The 20,488-nt window shown below is 37.5% G+C and overlaps 1 protein-coding gene across 4 annotated transcripts in view; it reads left to right on the forward strand.

Moving 5' to 3' along the window:
• uggt2 (UDP-glucose glycoprotein glucosyltransferase 2) overlaps window positions 1–20,488 on the forward strand; it is a 61,813-nt gene that overhangs the window by 33,742 nt on the left and 7,583 nt on the right. For 2 of the 4 annotated variants that reach the window (XM_049484911.1, XM_049484910.1), the window contains exons 24-33: window positions 4,180–4,310; window positions 7,292–7,387; window positions 7,529–7,631; window positions 8,849–8,928; window positions 10,831–11,020; window positions 12,687–12,845; window positions 13,296–13,381; window positions 16,341–16,425; window positions 17,256–17,338; window positions 17,676–17,699. In XM_049484911.1, coding sequence (XP_049340868.1) covers window positions 4,180–4,310; window positions 7,292–7,387; window positions 7,529–7,631; window positions 8,849–8,928; window positions 10,831–11,020; window positions 12,687–12,845; window positions 13,296–13,381; window positions 16,341–16,425; window positions 17,256–17,338; window positions 17,676–17,699 — 1,037 coding nt within the window. The remainder of the gene's footprint in view (window positions 1–4,179; window positions 4,311–7,291; window positions 7,388–7,528; window positions 7,632–8,848; window positions 8,929–10,830; window positions 11,021–12,686; window positions 12,846–13,295; window positions 13,382–16,340; window positions 16,426–17,255; window positions 17,339–17,675; window positions 17,700–20,488) is intronic. The other 2 variants (XM_049484913.1, XM_049484912.1) reach the window with 1 other exon arrangement.

Genomic DNA, 20,488 nt, shown 5'->3' on the forward strand with positions numbered 1-20,488 from the left:
ATTTTACAACTTAGAAATTCTACTCAACCCTGACTTTATACTGCACAGTGAACACTCTTCACAGAAAACAAAAAATCGAGCATTTATTCTAATTCAATGAAACTGTTTCTCCATTATTCTAATTCAATAAAACAACAGTGTCACAGTTAAATGGCCTAAATGGGCCTTTTGGAAACGAGTAGGACAGGTGCGGTGAACACCTGATTTGCTTTCTGCACAAAAAATGCATTCAAAGAATTTCATGATTGCACTATTTCAAATTATTCTAATTCGTTGACCAGCACCTGTACTTACTGTAGCCTGCGTTACACGAGGAACCTTCATAAAATATGTTCTAGAAAGGTTCCAGCAGGAGGAGCAGGATGTTGCCTGCTGGTCACTTATTGCTCTCTGGGGTGCCTGACGTCTATAGTGACCTGTCTACCAATCACCTGGATCTGCAGAATGATGATTGACACTGTTCACAGGTCATTGTTTGGATTTAAATGCATGTAGTGGACATAGTCTATTGCTTGATTAACTTTTGAACGAACAAAATTAGTTATTGAGATGTTGGTTGAAATAGCACTGCTACAACTCTAAATCGAAAAGTAGTTAAAATAAACGCTATGGAAAATAAAATAAAACAGAAAAATAAAAAGCTGCATTCAACAATTATTTTAATAATCAATTAATATGTCGATTCTTTTCTTTTATTTGTAAATTAGTTTCTTAATTGTCAAAAAAACGTCATAATAATAGTAATTTAAAATAAAAATATGTCAAGCACGTTAACAGATTTAAGCAATATAAAAGTAACATATTTGCTTGAGAAAAAAACATTTATCTATGCTAAAGTTTTAGTGCACTTCTATACCATGTATTTCGGGAGCCGCATACACAGCATAGCTCAGTAACATAATTTAACTATCTCAAATCAGCAAATATAAACCAGAAAGACGACTAGCTATCTGTAGAACAGTTTAAACTTTTGGAAATACAGACCATTTTCTTTTTAAACATAAAATATGTCTGTTTTCAGGTTAAATCAACTATATTTCAAACATTTATGGTATTTAAGAAGAAAATCAAATTATCAAATGGAACCACAAATGTCTTGAAAAGCACTTTCCATAGGCTACATCATTTAAGTTTCAAAGGATATTACTGTAGGAATTTTAAATAATTACAGAAAAAGCCTGTTTTGTTTATATATAGACCAGAATGTAGACTCCTATTATATATTTACATATCAAAGGATTTTCAAATGACACCACTGAAGCGTTGAAGGATAATAATATTAATGCTGAGAAGTATTTTGTATGTTTCAAGGGACTTCCTCTTGGAGTGCACAGGATATGGTTATTCTAACATCTATTTGAATGACCATGACCATTCCTCCCCTGCCAGCATTAATTCTGCATGGAAGAAGAAGGTGTAGAAACATGCCCTCCTCACAGACCTCATGAAATACCGATGCTGAATTGAGAAGTTAAACACAGACGAGTCTCCTCAACTCTACATGTAGTGACTCGCCGTCAGTGATGATCTATAGACCTCCAGCCGAGCAGGACGGCATCTCAATCCCCCCTGCAGCTCACTCAGCATGCAGCTTATTCTGCAGGGTCACAGGTTAGGCAGCCTCGGCGCTCCTCAGACTGATGCCTCAGCAGCCTCGCCGCTGGTGGACAGGAACGAGGAGACCCGAGCCTGAGATGGTCTGATGTGTCACTGATGTGTCACTCTTTATTTACAAGGCTTTTATAGGATTATTTATTGTTTTATTACACCTAATTTCATTCAAACATGCTGGTCAATACAGCCATCCAGTCAATTATTACAGACACTCATTTGGACTCATTGGGAACTGATATGGCCCTAAAATAATATCATGATATTTCATGGTATTTTCACGATAACAGTACTCTTGACGATATGAAAAAACACAGAATTAAAAAAATATTTTAAGAATACACTACTGCAACTAAATAAAAAGAAAATTTTATTATTGCATATGATATGATATGGCACACCCCTAACTAAGATATATAAAAAATACAAAATAAATGATACTGGATATAATATCTATATATAATCTGTCTAGTAAATATATAATGGGAAATGCAAACAGTGTGAATTTTTCTTTTAATAAAAACAGTAAAAAAAAAAAAAAAAAGGAGCACCCTGATGTGAAAATAAGTGGTGGGTGATATGGCACGATATTTCAAGGGTATAATATCGTTCACGATATTATAGAGTACGATACAATATGGAACACCCCTTTTCTTAACACACTTACATAATCCAGAAAGACCAAATTTTTATCGTATTATTTTTATCTCCTTGTATCTACTGGCATCAACACCACTTACTGTATTGTTTTCAGACTATAGGCGCACTCAAAATCCTTAATTTTCCCAAAAATCGACAGTGCTCTTTATAATCTGGTGCATCTTACATATAAATTCAACCAGTCAGGTTGAAAGGAGGAGCAGTAAAGTCACTTCGCTGAAGTACAGCGTTATTAAGGAGTTTCACTTAAGTTTCTCCAGCACCAAGGCTGGAGCAGTATTAGCATTAGCTGCTAACTGCAGTACTAGTTCTTTTTACTTTTCAGAGGCGAGTATATTGGACAATAGACTGCGCGTTTACCATTTTAAAACATGCTGACAGCTGATAGCACGAACACGAACTGTACAGCAACAGATTCTGAGCTTCTGTCTCTGACTCTGACTACAGCTACAAGGTGGAGCAGATAGGTAGAAGTGTCTAACAGAGAGTGACCAATGGTTAAAAACTCCAGCAGCACTGCTGCGTCTGACCCACTCATACCAGCACAACACACACTAATACACAATCCACCACCATTTCAATGCAGTCACTCCAGTTCTGAGAATAATGACCCATCACCCAAATAATATTTTGTTGTAATTTGCTAATTATCAGAATTCAATGTATTTAGAGTTAATGATGTTTGCCAGATTTTAGTCTGTGCACGAAAATATACAAATAAAAAAAGGTTCAGAATTGAGACCTGACATCTCTGCAAGTCCAAGGACATCACATCATTCACATCCACAGGCAACAATTAAGGCAAGAACACATTGTCGTTGAAGTCCTGCAGTGCCCCGGAATGTGTCTTGCTAAAGCAGTGCTGCTGTAGTTCTGTAGCGATGCTGAACAGCCATCTGGTCGAAGGAGCGGAGCAGCCAATATATCTGTGATTAGCATTAAAAACGTCCACGACAGCCCTGCATACAGATTGCCATCTCAGGGAATCGTCTGGAGAGGGGCTGGGATTAGCTTTTATTGCCACCTTTGGTGGAAATAAGCTTCTGTTTCTTCTTCTTAAGGACACTTCTGCTGTTTGAATCTTTAGCAAGAAGGTTGGTGGTCCATGAGCCATCATTCAACAATAGCTGATAGAACCATGTGGGCAAGGAATTACTCTGGCAATTTTTGTTAAACTCTGCAATAGAGAGTTGCGTTTATAAATACCACTTAAACCTTTACTGTGCAGAACAGAAGCCTTATATATACCATGTCAAGAAGGAGCATCGATGTGTGGTCAGACTAATGAGCATTTCAGACCTTTCTCTTTGGGGTTTCAGGCACTGTATGATTTTGTACAGTTCCATTAGCAGCTGATTTACTTTAATAAAGGACTGATTAGATTATAAAGTAGGTTGCCTTTCACTTACGGCTTGAGTGTATGAGAGGTACAGGATCTCTGGCCAAACGTATTTAAGGTTTCTTCTCACATTATATGTTTTAACAGGACTTTACATCAAGTGTTGGAACATTGCTTTGAGAATTTGATTGTAATAAACCCAAAGAGTTAGATACTGGGTCAGGTACAGTTTTTGGTTGGTGTTCGGGTTAGGTGTTGCATCACAAACATCTTTCCAGCTTATCATTTCACAGCTACTGGATGGAGATGCTTCATAGTCCAATGCTGAGAGGCTTTATTCCCTCCTAAAGTCTGTGTTTGGCTTTGAGCATGGTGACCAGCTGCTTTACAAAGTCCATGCAGTCAATCAAGTGCCATCAAGTTGTTAAATTCACTCATTAAACTGGTTTCTTGCTTCTTTCTATCAGGTTCTGTTATCTGTTATACGATCATGTTTTATTGATTTTTTTTTGTGTGTGTATTGATGTGTGGCAGTGTGTGAGCATGTGATATTTATCATTTTTCTCTAGATCCTGGGTCCATTCACAGAAGATGAGGAGTTCAGTGCAGACGATTTCCACCTCTTGGAGAAGATCACACTGAGCACATCTGCTGAGAAGATCAAAGCTAAAGTCAAACTAATGAATTTGGCTCCCAGAAAGTATGAACCTTTTATATCTTATACATTTATCAACATTGCTCACTGATTTCATGATTGACTAGAGCTGGTAGCTTCTCTCTACCACACATAGTAGAATAGGTTTGATTGACTACACTCATGGGATTGAAAAAGACACAGTATAATGTAAAAGCACCAAATATTTGTCAATCAAATAGTTTTTTTGTTATGTCTGCTGGGAAGTTACAGACAATTTTCATTTTTTTTCTTCTCTAGACTGTCTTTCCATCTCCAGTAATAAGAAGTTAGTTTTCACTAGGGCTGTGTATCAAAAAAAAAAAGTATTGTTTGGGTATCGTTACTGAATCGTATCGGTACCTGTTTTAAATTTTTTTTAAAAGGATACCCACCCCTAGTTTTTGCTGCGCTTATATTGTCATATTTTTTTTTTGCCTTCAAATCAGTTTTTTATATGCTATTGTAAGAAGACAGGGTAACTCTAAGAAATTAAGTGTTTTACAGCCGTGACTGAAACCCGCCATCTATGTTTCAGAGAATAGCAGTAGTATTTGTACTCAGCCTTGATCAGCACAATCTTCACATTTATTTTCTGCTTCAGAGTGAGTCCAAATACCATTTACAACATTATTCTTTCTTGTTTATTATTATCCCTCACAGCTGCTCGGGATTAAACTGGACTGTAGTAGCTTCAGTTATCTCATCGAAGAATAAACGGAATTGAACTCATGACACTGTTTAATACTAATTAGATGTAAATGGAAATTAATTTCACAATAAAGTACATATTGCACTTTTAGTGTTGAAACATTTACATTTACTGAACAAACTGAGAATCCAGAGGAAAAAATCTCTTTCCTTCTGGACCTTTAAGCTGTGCTGAAAATTCAATGAAGGCAGTCTGAGAGAGTTGAGATCGGTAGATGTGGGCAGGTCACCTCTGGTGTTAAAGGGATAGTTCGGGATTTTTGACATGAATCTGTATGGCATCAACATGACCAGTTTCGTGCATTCTCGCTGACTTACCCCCGACCATGTCCGGTGAGCGGAGTTCTTGTCCAGTATTGTCCGAGCCGAAAGTAGTCCGGCATGTTTGCTGGGGTCACGAAACGAAAGCGTTTTTCTTCCCAAAACAGTACGAGTGCAAAAGAGTGATTTATTTGCATAACAAAAAACGGTGTCTGCAAAAGTCACGCCTCATTATCACTGGGGCACTACTTTCATTTTGGATCAGTGCGCGCGATTGCGCAACCTGGCAGCTAGTCTACGGTTTCGATTTCACTGTTTACTGTTCGGGAACATGTCGGACTACGAGAGCGACGAGGAATATATTGATTTCCGCTCAGAGCCAAGGGGGTATCTTTATGAGCCTGAGTATACTGAGGAGGAACTTGCCCAAATCGAATTGGATCGTGCAGAAAGAGAGAGGGTGGACAGAGAAATGATTGAGACCGAAGCTGGAGCCGCTGCTGCTGCTGCTGCGATACCAAGGGTGGCACTTGTTTGAAGTGCGAACTAATGCCGACAGAGGTGGAATGTTACTGCTGCCACGAGTGGGATTTAGTTATGCCCGAGATACAGAACCTGTCAATTGATGAGGACGTCGGCGGGCCAGCTGCTGCCTGCATCACAAACAACAGCGGGCATGGAGAAACATAGTCATCCTCGCTGAAGTGCGCACCGCAAACACGAAGCTTCTTCATTTTCACCACTTTGGTGTCCACATGGAAGCCCATTGCAAGTATCCAAAGTTGCCTGAGAGCAATGTCAGTCACGGGGATACGATGGAAACTGTGCGGAGAATCAGACACATCTTTGTTGCTACAGCCTGGATAATCACAAGTCCGCACCATTTTAACACACACACATACAAATGTATAAATCTGTGTTCAAGAAGCTTCTAAAAGCCGATAAACTTCTCTCTAAAGCTTGCTCTTTGCGTTGCTGGTTGAAGCTGAGCGCAGCCAATGATCTGAAAGACTAGTGCGCTGCTCGCAGTTAGAATGACATGCGCACTGATCCAAAATGAAAGTAGTGCCCCAGTGATAATGAGGCGTGACTTTTGCAGACACCGTTTTTTGTTATGCAAATAAATCACTCTTTTGCACTCGTACTGTTTTGGGAAGAAAAACGCTTTCGTTTCGTGACCCCAGCAAACATGCCGGACTACTTTCGGCTCGGACAATACTGGACAAGAACTCCGCTCACCGGACATGGTCGGGGGTAAGTCAGTGAGAATGCACGACACTGGTCATGTTGATGCCATACAGATTCATGTCAAAAATCCCGAACTATCCCTTTAACAGTGCCGACTCTGGTTGCAAATTTGGCAACATGGCATAAACAACATGGTTTTATTTCTATAGAATGCAAGGGAATGGAGTCAAAGAGTCCACACCATCCATAATGCTGCTGTCAAAAAAAGCTTCTTTATCAGAACAGACACCTTCACACTCAAATGAACTTTTCCACTGTTCCACATTGACAAAGTAATATGCTTCACTATGATTTATGGTTTATGTACAGCTGTCCAATGTAAAATGTACTTGGTTGTTTATGTTTGGAGGAACAACAGTAAAGCCTTTAACCCTGAGTACCCTGTGCCAACTGTTAAGCATGGTGGTGGGAGTGTCATGCTCAGTGGCGATTTTGCTGCCAGTAGAACTGGTACTTTGCACAAACTTGATAGAATAATAAAGAAGGAGGACTACTTTCCACTATATGTCTTTCATTGGTTCCCTATTTTTCCTATATTTCATATAGAACTAAGAATTACAACATAAACTCCTCAGTATCTGTCACATCAGACTGTTAGTCATCAATTATTGTTTTGAGCTGAGAAATTCCATCTTGGTGTGCCCCAATCCTGAAGTGGTCAGTTCAGAATTGTCTTGGCAGTGCGTGCTTTAGCATGTGTTTATTAAATTCACACAAATATGAACAGGGCTTGTGGGAAATCTCAGTGATGAATCTAGTGTGTGTGTATGTGTGTGTTTTCTCTCCAGGAGTAGTGATCTCATTATGAAAGTGGATGCTCTGCTCTCGGCCGCTCCCAAAGGAGAGGCCCGGAAGGACATCAAATTTGTAAAAGATAAACACAGGTACATTTCCCTTCTTTATTTTTTGCCACTTGTTTCAGTTCTCTTTCCCCTAGATATTCTGAATGCTGACTGGAATTCGTTCTGGAATCTTTGATCAGTTCATTTGCTTCACTATGAATGATGTGTTGCTTGCATCTGCAGTGTTTTGCATCTTGCTGCACGGGAAGACGAGGTCTTCTATGATGTAGTTGCAATTGTGGACCCCCTAACAAGAGATGCTCAGAAGTTGGCTCCGCTGTTGAGTGTAAGTGCCTACAGGGGGAAGCGTGTGGGGGGTTTGGTGCGTCTGTGTGTGTGTTCATACATTTTCAGAACTGATTTGTTGGCATTGCTAAAAAAAAGAAAAAAAAAAAAGAAAAGAAAAACAGAAAGAAGATACAAGAGCAGAATGTAGGAACTGAAAGTAATTCTTATATCATACAGCTCTTGAAAAAAAATAAGAGACCACTATAGTTTCTGAATTAGTTTCTCTGATTTGCTCTTTGTAGGTATATATTTGAGTAAAATGAACATCGTTGTTTTATTCTATAAATTATGGACAACATTTCTCCCAAATTACAAATAAAAATATTGTCATTTAGAGCATTTATTTGCAGAAAATGAGAATATAAAAAAAATAAGAAAAAAAAGATGCAGAGCTTTCAGACCTCAAATAATGCAGAGAAAATAAGTTCATATTCATAAAGTTTTAAGAGTTCATTATTTTTCATGCTTCTTGGCATGTTCTCCTCCACCAGTCTTACACGCTGTTTTTGGATAATTTTATTCCACACCTGGTGCAAAAATTTATGCAGTTCAGCTTAGTTGGATGGCTGGTGATCATCCATCTTCCTCTTGATTATATTCCAGAAGTTTTCAATTTGGTAAAATCAAAGAAACTCATCATTTTTAAGTGGTATCTTATTTTTTTCCAGAGCTGTATGTCAATTTCTTAAAATTAACTTTTGTGCTTTAATGTTGACTGCACTAATATAAATAAATTGCACTATATTTACTATCATATTTATAAAATGCATATGCCACATGCATTATATGTCTATATGTAATACAGCAGGCTGCTCCTGATGTGTATGTTCTGATTTGTTATGAGTTGTTTTTAGTTTATATCTGCTCCTTTCAGCACCGTGCTGCAGACCCTGTGGTGTACTTTGTCCTCAAAATTCATAAGAAAGTTAAAATATGAGTGATGGGTGCAGCGTGAGACATGAAGGCCTCCCTCCTCATGAATCCAGATTTATCCGTGTGCTTGCATGTGTGTGCATATTTGTTTTTCTTCCTTTTTAGGACATAAATTACCAATTTTGTTGGAAAATTGACAGTAACCTACAACACCAACCATTTCTGACATTGTAAACTGTTCTATTCTATAGACATACTTTGTTAGTGTGTATTTCTATTTGTGTGCAAGTCTTTGAGTCCTGACACTGTAAGAAAACAAACCGGGATGTGTGTTTCCTGCAGGTGCTTGGTCAAGTGGTCAATATGAGAGTGCAGGTGTTTACGAACTGCAGAGCCAAGCTGTCTGAGATGCCCCTGAAGAGGTGAGAGACAGCAGCTAATTAAATTTTCTCTTCAGAGTTTGTCGAAACACCCACACATACGCGTGCAAACACACACACATTGGCGAAGCCCACACAGCAGCAGACCACCTGCTCAGATTTAGGCCTTATCACCAGGGACCGCAGTGTTTTCTCTACAAATGTTTCAGGGTTGCTGGAGTTCGGGAAAGTGTTATATTGTTTTTATCGAGTCTTATAAATACAGACATCTATGTTTATTATCACCTAATCTGTAAAAATACAGCATTCACAGTAATGAATGTGTGAAGTCATAGAATAGAGTAATGAAGATGTTTATTGGCTTCATTTTTACCCATTTTCTACCCATTTTGGAGGGCCAATTACCCACCCACTCATTAGGACTCCCCTATCACTACCAGTGAAGGAGATTAAAGCATGCCTCCTCCAATACATGTTCATGTAATTCGACGACTCCTCTTTTTAAACTGAATCTGACGGAACATCACTGGGTATCTAACTTCCCGGTTACAAGACAGTCCTGTACAATAATTCACATCATCTGTTTTAGTGAAGAGAATAAAATACTCCTAAATAAGCAAATACCAGGAATTCACAGATTCACAGATTTTTTTAAAATATCAATATTGTAATATATCTAGCCTGTTACGCTAAAAAAAATGTGGATAAAACTTAATCCCAGAAATTGTGATAAACAATTTTATTTCAATTTTACTACCATTAAATTATTTGTATATATATATATATATATATATATATATATATATATATATATATATATATATATATATATATATATATATATATATATTTATAAATCATAGTTTGATAAATGTATACATATTTTTTTTTTTCACTTACTGCAGTCCACACTGTGTGTCTGGAGTCACAGTTATTGAAGCATTGGTCATAACATGACAGGCTAAAATACTGTTCACTGTTTTATATAGTTAAAAAAAATACTAATAGAGGATATCACGATTTTCAAATATTATTGAGGACATGTCCAATTATTGTTCAATAAGTCATGTCAGGCCTAATATATCATATCTTTCGTTTGCAATAAATTATCGATTCCTGCCTAAAAATACCAATATTTTTGTTGAATCTGGAGATAAGACTCAGCCCCAATTTGATTTTACACCCAATTTAAAGTTGCTGCCTTATTACTTATTATGTGGTGCCTCTAGTCTAATGAATAGAGTAAATCTCTGGTAAAAAAAAAAAAATAATAATAATAAAATAATAATAAATAAATAAAAAAAATAATTGTTTGTGAAATTCTGTGAAACTGACACCAATAAATCCATAATTCCTTTTTTATTATTATTATTTAGGAGTATTTGATCCTCTTTAGTAACAAAGATGTTGTAAAGTGTCATAGAGAATTCAAGTATTACAGAATCACAGTATTGTGATATCATTGTTATCATGGGCAATATATCATGATGATATTGTATCGTGAGATGTCCCGTGATCCCCCCCCCAACAGGTGCATCCATATGTGTAGATTAGTAAATAAATGTGCATGTAGTCTGACTGAATTAAATTCAGTTTGTAGCAGCATCCCCTATCTAAAGAAAAGAGTTAAAAGCCTCAAGGCTCTAGGGACAAAGGATCTCCTCTGTCTTTCCATTGAGCAGCTCTGTGAAAGCACTGATCCTGCCACTGATCACACTCATCTGCTTTATGAATATATCATAGAATATATGAATTGCAGTTCTTTTTTCTTTAGTGAAGGTCATAGATGGTGGCGCTATAAAAAAGCTGGTGTGTAAGATGTTTGGTTCTGATGGCCAAGGCTTTTTGTATCTACAAAGTCAATGTCTCTTATAAACGGAACACTCATTGCATTTCATGTGTTGCTAAATATACGCTTTCTTTCCTCCAATGTGTTTCTGGCAGTTTCTATCGTTTTGTGATGGAGGCAGAGGTGTCTTTTCTTGGCAATGATACGATGTCCACAGGCCCAGTGGCTCGCTTTACTGAAATCCCAGAATCCCCTCTGCTCACGCTCAACATGATCACACCCGAGAGCTGGATGGTGGAAGCAGTTAGGAGCCCACATGACCTGGACAACATTCACCTACAGGAGGTATTTATGCTTATGTGTTTAGTGTCGGGTTAGTGAGACTGTCAGGTAAGACATTAGCTTAACAGCTAACCTAAGATCCTAACAAGTGGCAGAAGCATACGTTTCACTGGATCTTCATAATCAAACCATTTCTTTTTAAAAGGATGTTCTAGTGTTTGGTTTGCGGAAGGTATACCAATGTATAAATGTTGTGCTAGATGTCTTGAATTTAGCTTTTCAACCACGGATGTAGCTCTTCTTAGAACAATCTAAATTTGAGTTCAGCCACCTCTTCCTATTATTTGGTCACCCTGTATCTGAACATATTATACTTGTAATGTTAAACTGCTATGTTTAACATTACCGTGCTCTATATCAATGGATCTGCTGTTGCACCGGAAGTTTAAATACAATGTAATCAAAGATGCAGAGAAAATAAAATGGATAGGCAGAGCCTAAGCTGCAAAACCAACTGTCTAATAATGTTTTACATCTTCCTGTTTCTTTTTAAAGGGCCCATATCTTATAGATTGTTTTACATTTTCCCTTGCAGGCAACATTTACAATTCACAAATCGTTTATTTTTTATAGCCATTTAGGAACCCTTAGAATTAAGCAAATGTTTTTGTTTATGCACCTTTAACACATAAGATTCAAGATACTGCAAATGTGCTGTGTTCTGATTGTCCTTCATTCCCCAAGCACTTCTGAGAACTGCAGTACTATTAGGTGGAGCCAAACTGTGGTAGGCTGAATAAGTTGCGAAGACACTAAGATCTTTTGTCAGATGCATCTCTATATTCTGCATCCATCGTTTAAAATTAAAAGCCCTTTGCACAGTTTTGTAATTTGTAATTTCATAATGTTTTGTTAGATCCTGAAGCAGTAAAAAGCAATAAGGCAGTAACACTGTTACAAAAATTCCTTTGTGAAATGGGGTGTAATGAAACATGATAATGAGTGCAAACTTTTGTCGAATATCCCACCTCTGTTCACCCCCAATTACCATTTAAAAGCTCATAGTAGCCATAATTTGAGTCATAAATTGACTGATGAGCATGAACGAAAAGGTAGGATAGGGGAACAGATTGCAAAATTAATTCAGTGGAAATGCATGATATTTTAGAGGTATTTTTTTTAGCAACAGGTGGAATTATGCACCTCAAAGTACTGTGTGTATAAACAGTCTTTTTTTCTTCTTTTTTTTTTTTTTTAAATAAACTATCTGTGCACCTGTGCTCAGTTCTCATTGCCTCATTTTAAATGTCAAGGCTCTTAGAATTTTGCCAATGATGTATGGAAAACCTTTAAGCTTGTAAATGGAGTAAAAATAGCCAGTACTTTGAATGGGCAATGCTATGCCTCTATCACTAGCATTGTAAGTCTGTTGTGAGCATCAGTGAAAGCATTGTAAGTTTGCACTTGCTATCACCAATTCACAACAAATTTCTAATTTAAGTCAGTGTAAAAAGATTTCGTACCAAGTCTTTTTGAAGCATTTGTTTTGGTCCAGTTGTCATGAAATTCTATAAAGAACATGTAAAGAATACCTGCCAATTTACCATTGTGTGTTACAAACTCAAAACAACAGAAATGTATTCACAATGTGTTTTTGTGAGTGCAACATAAATACTTTCTGAATCTGCTTTTTCTGTGTAATATGCTGTAATTTGTTGTCTGATTTCAGGTCAGTGGGGTGGTGAATGCTGAATATGAGTTGGAGTATTTGCTTCTGGAGGGACACTGTTTTGATATGTCCACTGGTCAGCCTCCCCGAGGCCTGCAGTTCACACTGGGCATGAAACAGGACCCTCTCATGCAGGACACCATCGTCATGGCCAACCTGGTGAGGCCAAACCACTTAACCCTAACAAACCAAACTTAACTAACTTAACAACAATTTGGACTCATATAGTTTTTATCGGTATCTGATGCAGCTGTTAAGTGCATATAATCTGTTTTATCCAATCCTGTCTTTCACATTTAGTGGTTTGTAGGATATGATTTGTAACATACCTACAGAACTGATTAAGTTGTTGTGTAATGTTTAGGAAAATTGCACATATATATTAAAACTTCGATTATGGCTGACTTAATGACAAGTTGATTAATTGCTAATAAACAATTGGTTAGGGCTTCTGTTTTTTTAAATTTAGGGATTTTTTTTTATTATTATTTAGATGTGCTGATAAGCTTTTTAAGCCAAAAGTGCTTTTCGTTAGAGCTGCTGTGATTATAGGATATAAAGCACTAGTACGTATACACACTCAGCTGAAGTTTATATTTTGCTCTTCAGGGTTATTTCCAGCTGAAGGCCAACCCAGGTGCCTGGATCCTTAGGCTGCGGAAGGGCCGGTCTGAGGACATCTATCAAATACAAGCGTGAGCATTTTTCTTACCTTGTCCCTTACCTTTTGAGGAAAGATAAAAGTTATTAAATTAAAGAGAATAACTGTTTATTCAGGCTTAGAACTATGGTAAATAAACATTCTTACATACCAAGAAGAAGTTGTTGGAATGGAATGAAACTTTATATTTGTGAATGTAATGATGCTATATGTAATTGAATATAATATTAGAGTAAAAGGATACGCTTATTGGGGAAAACTGTACAATGTTCTGGCATCTTGTAGCACATTTGCCCACAAACATTGCAGCTGTGCCTGTAGATCCTGCACACTCCTTGTTAAAGCCGTCATCCCATCTGGTTTTATAAATGCTTAGTTAACGATAAATTAAACCTGGATTAGAAAGATGATCCAGGTTTCCCATTCACAACACCACTGCAAATAAAGACTAAGACTGTGGTGGCTGTCTGACAGACAGCCTATATTATGGGAATTTTGTAAAAAAAAAAAATAATAATAATAATAATAACCTCCTGCTACTTTCAGTCCAACAATGAGCCCCCTTTTAAAAATCTCTCAGCTGGGAAAATGTCTTCAGTTGCATTTTAGAGGCATGTCTAGCAGTCAGCGATCTCTCATCAAGAGGTACCACACCCAAATGTAGCCTATGAGAGCTATTATTTTTAGTTTGAACCCACCATGTTTCATTCCACCATGTTACAAGCTTATCTGTCAAGCACGTGGAGATAGTGTCATGGTTTGGGCTTGTGTGACTACTTTCAGCTCACTAATCATTTTTGATCATTTAAATACAGATAATGGTAGCAGAATTAATTCAGAAGTCTGCAAATGTCTAGATTACAAGGAAATATGTCCAGTTTAATCGAGAGGTGCTTAATCATGCTGTCAGAAATTGACCCAAAATGCACAATAAAAAAAGGACTTAATCAGAGGGATCAGACTTAAACCCAGCTGACCAAACCTGAGCATGGATCTTTGGTCCTAATTAAAAGTTTGGAAGAAATTAATTTTGCCTTTTTTTGTTGCATAAAAACATACAAACCTCATAGGTGGACCTCCAGGAGGATCATGGCTGATTCAAATAGTTTCAGATATCACTTCCTAATGAATTGCACGACTGCTCATGCATGGCTCTAAGTGTAATGAATAGATGCTAGGGAATAGAAGCACACACTTTTGTGTGTGTGCGTGGTTCCTAGTATCATTGATTGCTAGGTTAAACTGCAAAGAAGATCTGTGCTCAGGCTGAGGTGATATATAGAGCTTAGAGCACATTAAAAGTTACACTGCTTCGGGTTTCCTCAGGTCTACAGACTTAAATGGATCAAAATGGTCCCAAACGCTAAGATTTATTCCCCAACTTCTGCAGCTAGAGGTAGAAGGTGATATCATTTTTCACCCTGGCAGCACCATTGTTCATCTGGTTAACACTAGTGCAGCCTGGTTAAGAGGATATGTCTGTGTGTGTGTGTGTGTGTGTGTGTAAAAGAGGGTGGGAGAGTGTGTGAGAGAGAGAAAATACAAGAAGTTGCTGCACTTTACTAACTCCTTTCTTTTAAGCTCTCCAATAGAAGTGACAGAAATAAGGGGATGGTACAGTTTTAGTCTAAGTACTGATATATCTCTTGACCATATGCAAAAAAAAAAAAAAAAAACTTCCACAGACATGGAATACAGATTACCAGCAGCCTGTTTAAATAGATAATTATCCTAAACTCTAGCTCATCACTTCAAACATCGCTACATTAGAGCAAAGCTGTGGAAAGAGGCTAATCTCAGCTAACCTAAAGTTTGTTCATGGCTTCTTGCTGTGTTGCATGTGGGCGTGTATTGCATGGGCAATTAGCACAGAGGCTAATCTAGCAAGCTGCCGATCGAGCCATCAGCTGGGTTCATTCATCAGATACAACTGCCACTGTATCTGATCAAATATAAATCATATAAAACTGGAAAAGAGAAGTCAGCAGTTATAATTATCTCTGTTGTGTTTAAAACTCGTACTGCTGGGGATATGAATGAAGTCAATAGGAATTAAAAGTTCACAGAGCAGAAGGTGGGGATCTCAGACCCCCATGTCTGTGATTGGTCTTTATAATTTGTTTTGCCAATCTGTGTACACTAGCTTAGTCACAGCTACAAAACACACTGTCCTATCAGATATGAATCACACGAACATTAGCTAACACACAGGCTGACCTTCAAATTTAGTTCAGGTTAGCATAAGCTAGCTAAAAAGTTTACCTCACACTAACCTGGCTCACCTCAGCCTAAAGGTGTATTTCAGTCTAACCTTTGCTGAAAGGTTTAACCTAAATAATGCAGGCTAACCTTTGCTAACATGTTTACACAGACTAACATTCACTAAAAGGGATAACACAGGCTAACAAAAAAGCTAACGAGTTTAATTTAGATAAGCTTTAACCTAGCTAGCATTTAATTCAGGATAATACAGGCTAACACAAAAGCTAACCATTTAATTCAGACAAACTTTAACCTAGCTAACATTTAATTCAAGAAAGCACAGGCTAACAAAAAAGCTAACAGGTTTATTTCAGAAAAGCCTTAGCTAACCTTTACTTCAGGATAGCCCAGGCTAACAAAAAGGCTAACAGGTTTAATCCAGACAAACTTTACCCTAGGTAACATGTACTTCAGGATAACACAGGCCAACAACAAGCTAACAGGATTCATTCAGATATGCTTTAATCTAGCTAACATTGTATTCAGGATAACACAGGCTAACAAAAAGCTAACAGGTTTATTTCAGATGAACTTTAGCTAATATTTAGTTTAGGATTACCAATACTAATAAAAAAAAGCTAACAGGTTTAATTTAGACAAGCTTTAACCTGAACATTTAATTCAGCATAACACAGGCTTACAATAAAAGCTATGTAAACTTTGACATGTTTTTATTTAGCTGGTATTGCAGTATGTATGTGTGTTAAATACAGTGTATTTTTATTCTCCAGGCATGATGGAACAGACTCTCCTGCAGACGCTGAAGACGTCATAGTGGTGCTCAATAGCTTCCACAGCAAGATCATCAAAGTTCGAGTGAGTTTTCCTTTAATAGCATTACTGTTAGCAAATACTGACAGTATTTTCACCTGTTTCAGCCCATTCTTGAGTGCAGGTGTTCTTTCACAATGATACACTAATAACACTTTTCTAATCAATCACATGGGCATACCAAAACAACCACTTGACTTAACGTAGAAACCAACTAGAATGCCTCAGCATCTCCCTAACATTTAGCCAGCTATTTTTAGTAATTTTAGCGTTGTTAATAAATGAATCAACCCTGTTTAAACTCACTGGGTGGTGGTTGGGGTTAGCTACTAAGTTAAGGTAAAGCTAAGCTAAGTAAACAAACTGTAAATAAAAATAAATCTTTAAAATTCAAACAAGCACTGGATGTTAATCTACACAGATTTCTCTCTTAAAAAATGTTTATTTGGGTGAGTAAAGAGCTTCCGTTTATTTATAGTAAGCTTAGATTCCTGAATTTTTCTAGCAATAAGGCTGTAGCATTACCATTAGTGGCTAACCACTAGTGCTACACTGAGTAACTTTGAATGTTCCTGTAAGCTAAGGCAATATTAGATATTGGTTTGTCGCACGTAGCTTGTTTTAACATGGTAAACACATAGGCTACAGTCTGATACACTCACCTCTGAATTGTGATTTAGCGGGTAATGCTGATGCCAGGGTTAGCAGCAGGCTACAGTCCGATAATACTCACCTCTGAACAGCAATAGAGCTAGCTCAGTCATTCTACAACAGCATTGGTGAGAAAATATTGAATGATCAGTTCTGGGTGATACACTTAGAACCACATAGTGCCAGATACTGCTAGCAGACATAAAATCTTCCCTGTCTTTTAGGTTCAGAAGAAGCCTGACAAACTTAACGAAGATCTTCTCAGCGAAGCTACAGAAAGCAAAGGCCTGTGGGATTCCATAACAAGGTACGTCCAGCTCAGACTGGTGTGTATTTTTTTTCTCATCGTGTGCGGTAAGCTTTTTTGCTGCAGTTGGCATTTTGAGACATTAGGAAATGGCGTTGCCTTTAGGCAGCTTAGAAAGGCCATCTTTAGGCCAGAGACAACAAAGAGGTTGATCTAACTGAACTCTGATTAATAGATACTGATGGGATATGCTGGAGTTGGTGTTCTTTTCCCACAGACACTTTGTACTGTAAGATCAGAAGGGGTGTGTATGTATATGTGTGTGGTTATTTTAATGAAACACTGTGATGAATAACTTTTGTGATCTGTCTCTTCAATCACTGCTGTCTGTGTGAAGTGTGTGGAGTACTTTGGAGAAAAGGTAGGGAGCTAAATCTTTAAGTCCATCTCATTCCACTTCTCTGTACCCCACCCTATTGATAGACATGACTCAGGGGGACATTAGGGCTACTCATCATTTTCGATTAAAATGTATTTTTCCATAAAGTATTCTTTCATAAAAGTCCTGAATCAAAAGTAACAATGTACCAAACAGTACAACTTAAGTCAATAGTTTGGCAATAGTGGAGGTAAGAGGTGTAATTGTCCTCGTTCTCTCTGGGTGGAGAGAGCGTCATCCTACCCATCCAGTCACCCAGCATGTTGTTAACCTTTGTGGATATGCATTAACTAGGGCTGGCAATGATAACATGTTGATGCATTAGTTGTTCAGCTTAGCGATCAAACACAGTGTAACTACTGTTTAGTTCAGAAGGTAGATTACTTTTTATTAATACTGAAATGTAGGTTCTCTGTTTCTTTCTCTCTCTCTCTCTCTCTTTCTCTTTCTCTCGCTCTCCATTTCTCTCATACAAACACACAGCTGATAGCAGGTTCCTCTATCCAAGTTGTTGAAGGTGGAATATGGAGCTACACTAGCATTCATTTCCTCTATTAAAGCTCTAAATTAAACTTAGTTACTCAGCAAATGATCTCATTTAAAAAGCATTAAAACCTCCATGAGATATTATAATACAGCAAAAAAAAGGCCTAGTCCTCCAGGCCTATACCACAATACACTACACTATTATTATAATCTCCATCATTTAACAATTATTTAAAAAATGTATTCATGATTTTAATTGCGATTAAATCAGAAAATATTGTTTGGGTTTAATACAATTATTTCTTAAGCAAATTGGATGATAGGGAGATATTGTACCTCAAAGGATGGCTTGGTAACTGCAACACCTGTATTATTTGTAAGGTGTTATCTTGTGATTGAGGTTAAACACTGGCAAGTGTGCTCATGGCAAGGTGATGGTGATGGGAATTATGGGAGTTGGAGTGAGGTCTAATAATGAGTGCCATATGGATGAGACACTTGCAAATTATATACAATATCCCATTATATAGCCACGTTGTCTCATGTATTGGGAATACATCTTAGAAGGAATTACCACCCACAGTGGACAGCACAGTCATGAATGACAAAAGTGATACAGGACTAGTCCCATGGCATTGCTCAGTCGCTTCCCAGAGGTTGCTTTTGATGTCTTTGTCTCTGTGATACTAGTTAGAGTTTTTCTATAGAAACGTTTCAAAACTCTGATTGAGGGTATGACATCTACTGCAGTAGAAATAGAAGCTCTGATTTCTTTTTGCACTGGATAGTTCTTTGAAAAGGTATGGTGTCTTGGCTCTCACCATTCAGTCAGCCACCACTGAGTACAGGCAATGAGTTCAGCCAGAAAATCCTGTACGATTCTGAAAGCGCATGTTATTGTCCCAGACTTTGTAAGCTGTTATAGGTGCAATTCTATCTTGTCTGGAACATCTTGTTGAAGCTGAAATCTTGGTTCAGCTGCATTTGAATACTCTGAATGTGTGAATAAGTCAAAGATAAGTGTTTGAAGTGGTTATAAATCTGTCTTCTAAAGACCACAATATCACTGATATTCACTCACACTGCAATCACAACTCTGTAAGAGCATGTCAGTGAAAATAAAAATGAAACATCGTTTTAGAATGTTTCATTAAATAAGATACTAAAAAGTGTGACGTTTTAATGTATTCAGCCTCCCTGTATCAATACTTGGCAGAGCCACCTATCACTGCAATTACAGCAGTTGTCATGTCTTGTCACAGAAGTTTAAGTCAGTTTAGGTCAGGACTTTGACTGGGCCAATCTAACACATGTATATTATTATATTTAAACCATTACACTGTAGCTCTGGCTGTATATTTAGGGTCATCGTCTTGCTGGAAGGTGAATCTCCATCCCAATCTCAAGTCTTTTGCAGCCTCCAATAGGATTAATCTGTATTTAGCTCCATCGATCTTCCAGCTCTGCCCAGATTCCCTGTCTCTGGTAAAGAAAAGCATCCCAACAGCATGATGCTGCCACCACCATGTTTCACAGTAGGGATAATATGTTGAGGTTGACTAGTTAGTGTTAATTATCCACCACATATAGCGTTTTGCATTTAGTCCAAAATGTTCAACACCGGTCTCATCTGAACACAGTACCTTCTTCCACATGTTTGGCTTGTGGTAAACTGCAAACGGAACTTCTTTATGTTTTCTTTGAACAATAGTTTTCTTCCTGCCACTCTTCCATAAAGGCCATATTTGATAAGTGCACAACTTATATATTGCCCTAATACCTGAGCTGTGGATTTTTGCAGCTCCTCCAGAGTGACCATGGGCCTCTTGGCTGCTTCTCTAGACCTGTGCTCTCCTTGCTTGATCTGTCAGTTTGGGTGAATGGCAATGACTTGGTAGATCTGCAGTTGTAGATTACTTTTTCCATTTTTGGATGATGGATTAAACAGTGCTCATTTGGACACTTTTCAGATTTTTATTTGATTAAAAATTTAAAACCATTTATCATTTTTGTACCTTTTTACAGCGATTCTTAGTACTGGTCTGTCACTAAAAATCTTAATAAAACACATTTAATTGTAAGGTTGTATTTGTGATAAATCTCTTTTGTCTGTGCGTTTCCATTTTTATTTAAGTTAAAGAGGGAATTGTATTTTTGCTGTACTGTTGCTTAAATTGGCCAGTTTTAAAACCTTGCCCAGTGCTGTCCTCTACTGGGCCATTACAGTGGCTGCAGACCCATCAATAGCAGCTGATACAAGTGTGTGTTTTATTGCCGGTACACAC

Source organism: Astyanax mexicanus, chromosome 11 (assembly GCF_023375975.1).
Source record: "Astyanax mexicanus isolate ESR-SI-001 chromosome 11, AstMex3_surface, whole genome shotgun sequence".
Lineage (NCBI taxonomy): Eukaryota > Metazoa > Chordata > Actinopteri > Characiformes > Acestrorhamphidae > Astyanax > Astyanax mexicanus.